The sequence below is a fragment of the Schistocerca serialis genome, chromosome 6, assembly GCF_023864345.2.
Source record: "Schistocerca serialis cubense isolate TAMUIC-IGC-003099 chromosome 6, iqSchSeri2.2, whole genome shotgun sequence".
Taxonomy (NCBI): Eukaryota; Metazoa; Arthropoda; class Insecta; order Orthoptera; family Acrididae; genus Schistocerca; species Schistocerca serialis.
Genome location: NC_064643.1, coordinates 127553370 through 127566025, shown reverse-complemented (window position 1 = coordinate 127566025; position 12656 = coordinate 127553370). Strand labels below are relative to the sequence as shown.

The window sequence follows — 12656 nt, the reverse complement described above, 5'->3', positions numbered from 1 at the left end:
GCGTATCTGCGATTTGCTTGCAGCCAACATGCCCCACTAGATCATCAGTTACGCTGCCTGTTCGTTGAAATTTTGCGAAGAGCGTACGAATGGTCTTCGCATCGGGTCCTTTTGGAACATTAAATCGTGTTTGAAATCTCCGCCTTGTTGCCGTAGGATTCTCTTCTAACCTGTGGTACTCTAGCACCAAAAAAAACGCGTTGTTCAATGGAGTACATGGTTTTAATCTCTTCCTTCGGTACGCTAACCTTCTTTCACGTTTCAACAGTGGAACTGATCGCTCTGGGCTTCGGATCACTATTTATACTAGGCATTATGTATGGCGAGTACAGCGCCATCTGTTAGCAGCTTTTGTAACTATTATTTCAAACTGCTGTATAAACTTCTTACAGCTTTCACAATAAACATACCGTTTACTGCATTCCTCTATCGATCTTTGTTTTCGAGATATTTAATTTTGAAATCAGGGAGTCCTTTTCTGGACACCCTGTAAGTTCTAAAGTGTGTACACTAAAATACACGATTTGATAAAGTTCCCAACATAAGGGCGCCACAGTATGATCGATTGTCACACAACATTTGTAAGTAAGATAATGTTCACTGAGCACAGCTGCATGATAGAAGACTAAGTAGGTACCCAGTATATTAGAAAATTTGAAGTGCAATATGCTTCGTGAAAAAGTGATCCTTTTGAGGGTCTTAATTAAACTATAAGAACACACACATCATAGGAGTTGATTACTCACTGGCCAACTTGCTATTGTATTTATGTCTGGTGGTTAGAATGATTGAATCATGATAGCAGTAATTCGTGCTATACAGGAAGTAATTGATGTTATACAGGAAGTACATTTGCTGAATTATTGATCACCCTTTGGGCATCCACTGTTACAGTTCCTCATCATATACAAAACCAATTTCTATTATGTGGTCATTTTAATTATTATATTAGTGAAATATATAGAGAATAAGTTACCAACAGTTTCATTGAACGACCGTAATTCCTTTTACATATCTGAGGCATAAGTGCACCCACGCACATATCCAAACTGGATGCTGCTGTTATAGTTTGAGGAACAGTAACAATTACATACTGTACATAATTTTGTTTGTGCTGCTAAATCTAGTGTGGAGAGAGGAGGAAGTAACGGGAGACGTAACACTTTCGCTGTGTTGTTCTTTTTTGTACAATCCTCTCCATAAAGCAATTTTATACACAGAACAAAAATACCTGTTCTTAGATGTGAGTTTCGGATGGTGCTGCTTGTAAAGTAACATGATGAGAACCAAAGAATGGAGGAAGAAGTGAAATGGCATTGTGTTCAAAATAAGATGTATAAAAGAGAAATTAAAAGATTTAAGCAAAACGAAAATGAATGTATATACATTTATTTATTTTATTTTCGTTTAATGACAACAGAGGAATGAAATAATTAACAAAACTGTCCCTGTGCATGTTGCACATTTGCGTACACATCATTTTACTAATCCTGCTGTCTTCCTAGTTATCAATATCAATGAAGTCTCTAATGGAAAGAAAGAAATCGCCAGCGGCGAAATATTTTAGCGTCAATAGCAGTTGATTAATTGGTGGAACAGATTACTTCTGACAGAGAAAAAATTACCTTTGAAAAATTTGGACGTCGTGGCTAAACTATATTTAAGTGTCATTTTACTGACTTTACAGGAGAGAACAGAGAAGATGCTGCGGATGAGCTTTGCTACCTGTGAAGTAAGTCAAATGTACAGTTATCCTTTCCCAGTAGTCTCTGCGTGCAGTTCGTCTTTATCATGATCACTTACCACTGACTACCGCTGCGTTCTGCGTGCACATTCAATATTGTCACGTAACTGAGTTTCTTTTCTGTGAGCCGTATACATACCGTAGTTCACCATTAAGAACGTACTACTTAAATAAGCCACGTGCCATAGAAACCTCAAAATCGTCATTTTAGCAGTTACGATAGTTTTCCTCTGACGTCCAGAATATCTGTGACAGTGCAAGAAATTTAAGAACCCTGCTTCCCAGTCACCACCTCTACGCGTTACGAGTATGTATGTTAAACGACTACAGATTCCTGCGCGGCACCTTCGCGTGCTTCACAGCGATCGCCCAACATCGGAAACTGTTTATGCTCCTTAGATAGCCCACCAGGCCTGGTAACAAGACTAAACACGATCTACACTAAAGCACTCCGTGGCTCTTATACCTGTTACGTTGTCATCCATTTCTTCTGGGTGCTTCACCTTCTCTTGTCAGGCAGTTGATTATTTTACTGTTATTTTTATCTTATGCTTTTTGCAACTTTGATATTTTAGTTACTACAAACCTGCGACGAGTCTAGTTCTGAACGCGAAAGCACACCACACTAACGTAGTAACTACAATACTGTGTTACAGGGTTCGCTTCTTGCTGCGTGTACGTCGGGAGCAACACGTATGTGGTGAATGCAGCAAAGACCCAAGTCACTTCACGGTAATCAAGACATTAAAATCGAAAGTTTTTTTAGGAGTCTGGAAGTACAATTTGACACAGGCAGAGATAGCGGATCGGCAGCCCGGAATTCAAGTGTAGATTGTAGCCGCTGTTAGAGAAACTACTGCTGACATTTTTTAACCTCCTTTCGATTTTGTCGGTCTCTTAATGTATAATTTCACACAGGCGTAGCAATTTGATTATGGCCTGCATTGAAATGACCGTACCGGATTTCTGGCTGGGAGGCCCTTTCTGGACTTGTTCGGCGGCCAAGTGCAAGTGTTCCAGACGAAGAAGACCCTAAAATGCAGACATTAGAAACATTTGTGGCAGATGTGAACAGGTTCATTTTAAGAGAAAACCTAACCAAAGATCGCATCTGCAATAGTGACCACACGGGAGAAAAATCAAAAAGCTTGTGATGATGGCGATGTGTGGTTTGTGGGCGCTCAACTACGCGGTCATCAGCGCCCGTACAAACGTCTAATTTTTTCACAGCCCCCTTTTTTCACAGTCCATTCTACCCACTGTCACGAATAACGAGGATGATGAAATGATGAGGACAACACAAACACCCAGTCCCCGGGCAGAGAAAATCCCCAACCCGGCCGTAAATCGAACCCGGGACCACGTGATCCGGAGGTAGCAACGATAGCCACTAGACCACGAGCCACGGACAAAAAGAAAGAAAAGTTATGTCACCCACGTCCACACGCACTCGCGTGTCTGTGGATGACCGATCAGAGAGCGGTCGTTACATTTGTCTCCAGGAAACACAGACGTCGTTTTGTCCGCAACGAGTCCCCGGAGTATCCGCACTGAAGCGAGTAAAATTGGAAAAATCACTAAACAGTACACGAGACTTTTACGTTCGGTTCTAGATGTACAACACGAACACCCAGTCCCCGGGGAGAGAAAATCCCCAACCCGGCCGTTGGCTCTGAATGATTTTTGAATAGTCCGTCATGAATCAATCACATTACAGTGCTTACGGCGCTGCTCATATAAGTAAAGGAATTTTTTTTTTTTTTGTGGTTTTCGGGCGCACAACTTCAGTGGTCATTAGCGCCCTGACTACTCTAATAATGCACCGCGAGGCACAAGTTGACAACAACAACTAAAAGGGAAAACACAATAAAAGACAGACTGACAGGCATAGGACTAAAAAACATCATCAAATGTCCTTAGCGAGGTTTGTCAAATTGATAAAACAAAGAACACGAGCAGCTGCTCGTGGGTCATCCGCTAAAATGGCATCTAAAGTATTAGGCAGGTTATGATCGAGGCGCAGTGTGTTAAGATCTGGACAGGACATTAAAGTGTGTCTAACCGTCAGCAAGTGCCCACATGGGCAGAACGGCGCCGGCGCAGCCGTCAGCAGATGGCGATGGCTGAACCGGCAGTGTCCAATTCGTAACCTTGCTAAAACGACCTCCTCCCGCCGAGAAGGGCGTGAGGAGGACGTCCAAGCCACGGGAAGAGGTTTTAAGGCCCGAAGCTTGTTGTCGGTAAGTGCAGCCCAATCGGCATGCCACAGCGACACAACGCGCCGACAAATGACCCTGCTAAAATCGGACGAAGGGACACAACCACAAGCTGTCCGAGGCTGGAGGACCGCAGCCTTGGCCGCGGCATCTGCAGCTTCGTTCCCAGGGATACCGACATGGCCAGGAACCCACATAAAGCTAACCGGCGTACCGACGTCCACCAGCTGCTGAAGAGAGCGTTGGATCCGGTGTACGAAAGGGTGAACCGGGTACGGATCACTGAGGCTCTGGATGGCGCTCAGGGAATCTGAGCAGATGACATAAGCAGAATGTCGGTGGCGGCAGATGTAAAGAACAGCCTGGTAGAGGGCAAAGAGCTCAGCTGTGAAGACCGAACAATGGCCATGGAGCCGGTATTGGAAACTTTGTAAGTAAAGGAATTGACATTGACACTCAACACGAAGTATGCATCGTCTAAGGATACACAAGGAAACCTAATCCTATAACTCAAAGCATACCAGTCATGGGGAAAGGCACTTCAAGTCGTGAGGAGGATTCAAGAGCGGAGTACCTGTAACAAACAACTAAATATCGCAGCACTTAGTACAGTGACTTAATTCGATGGCGTAGTCGGCAAACCGATAATCTGTAAATGCTGAAACCATTTTCATCTCAACCGTAGGCTGATAGAAACTTTTATACAGGTGAATTTTATTACATCACGTAGTACGTAACTGGCTAGTTTCGGTCTGTGGCTATTTTCTAATGCATGCAGTGTCACGTATCAACGAGCCAATGCAACGTAAAAAGGCATAACAGTTTTTCTAACACAGTTACACTTTAAAAAAAGTGCCACCAGGCAGCATTCCCTCTCGTGGTGGGTAATTTTGGTTCATAAATTCGTGAGTGGTACGTTCGGCTTTACTACGAATAGAACTTACCTCTGTGGGCACCACGACCGTGCTTTCGTTGGTGTTGATGTCCGTGACAACCATCTGGCCATCCTTTGCGTGGAACAGCTTGCTTTCTGGAACAGTAGACACCGCAGTCAGTTACTGATTCGTCCATCCGTAGAACCACAAATGCGAACAATCCATTTTCTTCGTTTTCAGTTGCTCGAGATGCAACGAGCTGATGATTCACATATTTTGTCACAATACTGCTCTCTCAGTCCTCACACTTGCTAAATTTAAAAGACACAGTACAAGAAATGCTAGAATAATGTGCATATGTAATATACAGAGGCATAGCTGAACATTAGATTAACACAGGTTTTACAATACGGGTAAATGTCGTTCTTTTACCCGCTCTGAGTACAATGTCATGTTTTTAAATAGCAATTTACAAACTCCGAAAAAAATACAAAGCAAAAGCATCTAGTTAAGTAAAGAAATTCTTTATTAAGTAAGGAAATCTTCTTCTTCGCTCCAATACTTTTAGCTAAATAAACTGAATGAGAAAATGGTTTGGGTTGGTTAGGAAGAGTGGTCGACTTCCTTTCGAAACAATGCAAGTTCACACCTAACAGAGGAGACTTAATACCATTAACTACCATTCTTAATCAGTTACCTTGTTGAAGTTTTTTTCTCTTGTAGATAAGAACAACTTTTACTCGTCTTGATAAACTGAGTGTTTGTTATTGGTGGAAGCAAAAATATATCACCTTATAGTTTTAGGCATCTCCAGCGGTTTATACTTTTCGAAACAGGATATTTGAATTTAAGGGACTTCTTATAAAAGTTTTACAGTAACGTCGTATGTACACGATCTTAAGCAAGTACGTTTCCTGTTAAAGAACTGGAAACAGAATTTTTGTATGATTTGTGTAAAATATATATCAAGCCATATACTGCCACAACAGGATAGAGTAGCATGGAGAGCTGCATCAAACCAGTCTCAGGACTGAAGACCACAACAACAACTGCCACAAATATGTAGCTGATACATGCGTCACAGGTGAACCACAGGGAACAATGTGCCCATTCTGGTAGCATACATTATAGCGTTCACTTTATACTGAACAGCCAAAAAACCTGGTACACCTGCCTAATATCGTGTAGAGCCCCCATGAACACTCAGAAGAGACGCATGCACCTGACTAATGTCCAGAGTAGTGCGGGAAGGAACGGACATGATGAATCCAGCAGGGCTGCCCATAAATCCGTAACAGTGCGAGGGGATGCAGATCTCTTCTCAACAGAACGTTGCAAGGCATCCCAGATATGCTCAATAATGTTCATGGCTGGGGAGTTGGTCGCCAGCGGTAGTGTTTAAACTTAGAAGACTGTTCCGGGGGCCACTTTGTAGCAATTCTGGACGTCTGGCGTGTCACATTGTCCTGCTGGAATTGCAGTCCTTCGGAATGCACAGTGGACATAAATGGATGCATGTGATCAGACAGGATGCATACACACGTGTCACGTGTCAGGGTCGTATGAAGACGTATGAGGGGTCCCGTATCACTCCACTTGCACGCGTCCAACACGATTACGGAGTATCCACAGCTGACATGGTGTTGATGGCCCAGTTAACAATTGATGGCCCAGCATTGAAATCCGCAGTAGTTTCCGGAAGTTGGTCCCGCTCTTGCAGGATATTTTCCGGTCGCAGCGATGTCGCAGATTTGATGTTTCACCGAATTCCTGAAATTGGTGTAATGGTCATACGGGAAAATCCCACTTCATCACTGTACAGGAGATGATGTATCCCATTGTTCATGCGCCGACTATAACACTACATTCAAACTCACTTAAATCTTGATAACCTGCCATTGTAGCAGCAGTAACCGATGTAACAACTCCGCCAGACACTTGCTGTCTTATATAGTACAGAAAGGGCAACAGCCTCAACGGGTGCGGGGCAAAGTCAGGACATGCGGGGACCAAGCAGCAATCGGTATTGAAATTGTCAACTGTCGAAGCTGCGTTGGTGAAGTACCAGAACTTCAAGCGCTGATAGAAAGCACCGAAGCTGAAATCGTTATAGGTACAGAAAGCTGGCTTAAGCCAGAGATAAATTCTGCCGAAATTTTTACAAAGGTACAGACGGTGTTTAGAAAGGATAGATTGCATGCAACCGGTGGTGGAGTGTTCGTCGCTGTTAGTAGTAGTTTATCCTGTAGTGAAGTAGAAGTGGATAGTTCCTGTGAATTATTATGGGTGGAGGTTACACTCAACAACCGAGCTAAGTTAATAATTGGCTCCTTTTACCGACCTCCCGACTCAGCAGCATTAGTGGCAGAACAACTGAGTGAAAATTTGGAATACATTTCACATAAATTTTCTCAGCATGTTATAGTCTTAGGTGGAGATTTCAATTTACGAGATACAGACTGGGACACTCAGATGTTTAGGACGGGTGGTAGGGACAGAGCATCGAGTGACATTATACTGAGTGCACTATCCGAAAATTACCTCGAGCAATTAAACAGAGAACCGACTCGTGGAGATAACATCTTGGACCTACTGATAAACAGACCCGAACTTTTCGACTATGGATGTACAGAACAGGGAAGCAGTGATCATAAGGCCGTTGCAGCATCCCTGAATATGGAAGTTAATAGGAATATAAAAAAGGGAGGAAGGTTTATCTGTTTAGCAAGAGTAATAGAAGGCAGATTTCAGACTACCTAACAGATTAAAACGAAAATTTCTGTTCCGACACTGACAATGTTGAGTGTTTATGGAAAAAGTTCAAGGCAATCGCAAAATGCGTTTTAGACAGGTACGTGCCGAGTAAAACTGTGAGGGACGGGAAAAACCCACCGTGGTACAACAACAAAGTTAGGAAACTACTGCGAAAGCAAAGAGAGCTCCACTCCAAGTTTAAACGCAGCCAAAACCTCTCAGACAAACAGAAGCTAAACGATGTCAAAGTTTGCGTAAGGAGGGCTATGCGTGAAGCGTTCAGTGAATTCGAAAGTAAAATTCTATGTACCGACTTGACAGAAAATCCTAGGAAGTTCTGGTCTTACGTTAAATCAGTGGCTCGAAACAGCATATCCAGACACTCCGGGATGATGATGGCATTGAAACAGAGGATGACACGCGTAAAGCTGAAATACTAAACACTTTTTTCCAAAGCTGTTTCACAGAGGAAGACCGCACTGCAGTTCCTTCTCTAAATCCTCGCACAAACGAAAAAATGGCTGACAACGAAATAAGTGTCCAAGGAATAGAAAAGCAACTGGAATCACTCCATAGAGGAAAGTCCACTGGACCTGACGGGATACCAATTCAATTCTACACAGAGTACGCGAAAGAACTTCCCCCCCTTCTAACAGCCGTGTACCGCAAGTCTCTAGAGGAACGGAGGGTTCCAAATGATTGGAAAAGAGCACAGATAGTCCCAGTCTTCAAGAAGGGTCGTCGAGCAGATGAGCAAAACTCTAGACCTATATCTCTGACGTCGATCTGTTGTAGAATTTTAGAACATGTTTTTTGCTCGAGTATCATGTCGTTTTTGGAAACCCAGAATCTACCACGTAGGAATCAACATGGATTCCGGAAACAGCGATCGTGTGAGACCCAACTCGCTTTATTTGTTCATGAGACCCAGAAAATATTGGATACAGGCTCCTAGGTAGATGCTACTTTTCTTGACTTCCGGAAGGCGTTCGATACAGTTCCGCACTGTCGCCTGACAAACAAAGTAAGAGCCTACGGAATATCAGACCAGCTGTGTGGCTGGATTGAAGAGTTTTTAGCAAACAGAACACAGCATGTTGTTATCAATGGAGAGACGTCTACAGACGTTAAAGTAACCTCTGGCGTGCCACAGGGTAGTGTTATGGGACCATTGCTTTTCACAATATATATAAATGACCTAGTATATAGTGTCGGAAGTTCCATGCGGCTTTTCGCGGATGATGCTGTAGTATACAGAGAAGTTGCAGCATTAGAAAATTGCAGCGAAATGCAGGAAGATCTGCAGCGGATAGGCACTTGGCGCAGGGAGTGGCAACTGACCCTTAACATAGACAAATGTAATGTATTGCGAATACATAGAAAGAAGGATCATTTATTGTATGATTATATGATAGCGGAACGAACACTGGTAGCAGTTACTTCTGTAAAATATCTGGGAGTATGCGTGCGGAACGATTTGAAGTGGAATGATCATATAAAATTAATTGTTGGTAAGGCGGGTACCAGGTTGAGATTCATTGGGAGAGTGCTTAGAAAATGTAGTCCATCAACAAAGGAGGTGGCTTACAAAACACTCGTTCGACCTATACTTGAGTATTGCTCATCAGTGTGGGATCCGTACCAGATCGGTTTGACGAAGGAGATGGAGAAGATCCAAAGAAGAGCGGCGCGTTTCGTCACAGGGTTATTTGGTAACCGTGATAGCGTTACGGAGATGTTTAATAAACTCAAGTGGCAGACTCTGCAAGAGAGGCGCTCTGCATCGCGGTGTAGATTGCTCGCCAGGTTTCGAGAGGGTGCGTTTCTGGATGAGGTATCGAATATATTGCTTCCCCCTACTTATACCTCCCGAGGAGATCACGAATGTAAAATTAGAGAGATTAGAGCGCGCACGGAGGCTTTCAGACAGTCGTTCTTCCCGCGAACCATACGCGACTGGAACAGGAAAGGGAGGTAATGACAGTGGCACGTAAAGTGCCCTCCGCCACACACCGTTGGGTGGCTTGCGGAGTATCAATGTAGATGTAGATGTTGCAGACAGCAGCGCCATATGCTGCATGTTTACATAACACGCTATTTGAATACGCATGCCTATAGCAATTTCTTTGGCGCTTCAGTATGTATGGAAATGGAAAGGGTAACACTACCGAGATGTCAAAATAACGAAGTCTACGAGTGATAGCGTCAATACCTTTAGAAAAGGAGCAACCACAAACATGGTAGCCCTAGCACAAAGATTCCGGTCACCCGTGTCATATGAAATGGCAGTGGTCACACAGGGACTCCACAGCACAAAACAATGGATACAACAGAAAGCTAAAGAATGGTGAAATATGTTTTGTTGAAACAGCACTAAAGTCAGTTGCAGAAGACAAATAATAGTTATTCTTTTACACAAGAGAGACAGGTTAGAGACTATGGGATGAATAATCTTGCAAGAACGTCACACGGTAATCGGATATTCGTATTTTTTTAAAATGTATTTGTGGCATGTGAAGTACAGAACTAAAACATCTGTCACCAAAAGCATTTGAAACTCCCAAAACTCTCAACTACGAAATTGTTCAAACATGTTTAACACTGAAAGTTTTTTTTTGTAAACAAGCAGTGTGGCTATGTAGTAGAGTACCTGAGGTGTGGGCGACTGGATTCTATTGCCAGTGGAACCACATTTTTCAGTAAAGGTACGTGTTCTACGATCATTTTCGTGAAGCATAAAATACATAAATATGGAAAAAATTTAGTATGTAATTTTTTAAAATTTAAACACCCTTGTTAAACAATCTTTTACAAAAGGTGGTAATCCGGAATTTATGTTTGCAAGGCAAACTGGATTTTTATATGTGGTACGTGATTAGAAATACGAATCATGCATTTTGTATGAAACTCCAATTAGTTGTACTAATTGTCACTTAAATTTAAAATTCAGCAGCTCTATGGCAGATATTCGAACTAAACGGGCAAAAACAAAAAAATGAACCAGCGTTTACTAGTGTCGGGCGCTACCGGTTTTTTCAATCGTTATGTATTATACCCTTCCTAGAAATCCTCGTAGAACATTCAAATATGTTTAATAATTTCATTTCGCTGGGAACCGCACCCAAGACTTCCCTCATCTCTAAGCAAGCACTGCGACAGAGCCACACAGCTGATCAACAAACCCCTCTTATTTTAGCGTATTCCGTATGGTCGAGGAACTTCAAAACCTATTTTCTCGAGAATTTTTGAGAATTGCATCGAACTCCTTTCGTCGACATATTTGAGTTCTAAACTTCACATACCATGAATGGGCTCGTTAAAGAGAATAATAGCACCTACTTCAGAAGTAGTGAGTTTGATTATTCCAACAGCCATGCTCTATCAACTGAGCTATCCGAGAAAGTCTTACAGCTTCCTTTTCTCAGTGTTTTCACCTCAGGGTTCCTAGTTCCCCAACTGCTTTCAAGATCGAAAGGAGCCATTATCAAGCAGAATTCCTATGGAACGTGTAGCTTGTCGCGTATCATTATGTAATTCAGTGTGAAAGGTAGTTTTGTTAATCTGCAAATGCTGTATGGGGAGGGATCCATGTGGCTGGATCCCCACAGTTTGGAATCGATCTGTCCTGCTGCAGCATTCTGCTGTGTAACGGTAAGTTAACTGACATGACAGGCTGTGACGGCATTTTGTGCGTTTCCATAAACCAATGTTAATGAAACTATGTTATGCTGTCATATAAAAGTACGTGTTTACCATATTAAATTCAACTCTATGTCTTTCATAATTTCGGAGGTACAGAAATCTACTTGGACTGTTTTCCATAGTTAAAAGCAATTTAATTTATTACAATGTGCGTGTGGAGTGTGTCGGAAGTGCACACGAACGAACCTTGAATTTGGTAGCAATTAAGAATGTCTTACCGTGTGAAATAACCGTTCTGCAATAGTGGAGCGAGTCACGTACACTGAGTGAAAGGAAAATCGTGGAAACAGAAGGCAATTACACAGCGAAGAACCAAAGAAACTGGTACGCCATCCTAATACAGTGTAGGGCCCTCGAGAGCACGCGAAAGTGCCGCAACACGACGTGGCATGGACTCGATTGATGTCTAATGTAGTGCAGGAGGGAATTGGCAACGTGAATCCCGCAGATCTGTCCATAAATCCTTAAGAGTAAGATGGGTGGAGATCTCTTCTGAATAGCACTTTGCAAGCATCCAAGATATGCTCAATAATGTTCATACCTGGCAAGTTTGGTCGCCAGTGGAACTGTTTAAACTGAGAAGAGTGTTCCTGGAGCCATTCTGTAGCAATTATGGGCGTGCGGGTTGTCGCATTGTCCTGCTGGAATTGCCGAAGTCCGTCGGAACTTCAGTGTGTAACCCTACAGAGATAAACCTTGAACGATTCGCAGTCGCCTTCGCCGTCCTTAGCTGAACCGTGCTACACTTCTGCACTTAACCTTCTTCCGGCCATGGGAATCAGATTTCCACGCGGTTGCCTACCCACAGCTACATAGGACTAGGTCGAGGGCTGTTTGTTTTGGTACGATTTAAACTGCTCAACAAAGATGCATGAGCAGCACCGAATTGCCTTTCATTCACACACGTGTCCTAATCGCACCCTCTCCTCCATGATTACACCATAGGAGGGACCAAACTACTAGACCAGAAAGACCACATGTTTTTGCAGCTTCGGACCAAGTTTCAGTTTCGTCGAATGGTTTTCAACTGTCTCTAGTGGTTCCATCCAGTATACCAGACCAAAACGTGCACTGCACTCCAAAAAAGGTCAGAGCAGGTTCATTGGGGTTGAAGCCCCACAATGTCCTTAGAGAAGGGTTTAATCTTCCGCGAGGGTGTAAGCAGTGTCAAAGACTGAAGTACGTCATTCCGTTGCATATTGTAGTGGAAACTGTCTCTTAGGCTACGAAATGCGTGTAAATGAGAGGCCCAAGAGAACAGGTGGTTTCATTTACGCCCGTCATGCCACCTCCCGAAGCCTTTTCGCGTCGATACTCAGCGACGGTGTGTTTGAAATACATTCCTCAGCAACTTTCAAGAAAATC

General features: G+C 43.0%; 1 protein-coding gene across 1 annotated transcript in view; it reads right to left on the bottom strand.

Moving 5' to 3' along the window:
* The window catches only part of LOC126484540 (venom dipeptidyl peptidase 4-like), a 320902-nt gene that overhangs the window by 233286 nt on the left and 74960 nt on the right, over nucleotides 1-12656 (bottom strand). Inside the window, exon 3 of the mRNA XM_050108088.1 lies at nucleotides 4905-4990. Coding sequence (XP_049964045.1) covers nucleotides 4905-4990 — 86 coding nt within the window. The remainder of the gene's footprint in view (nucleotides 1-4904; nucleotides 4991-12656) is intronic.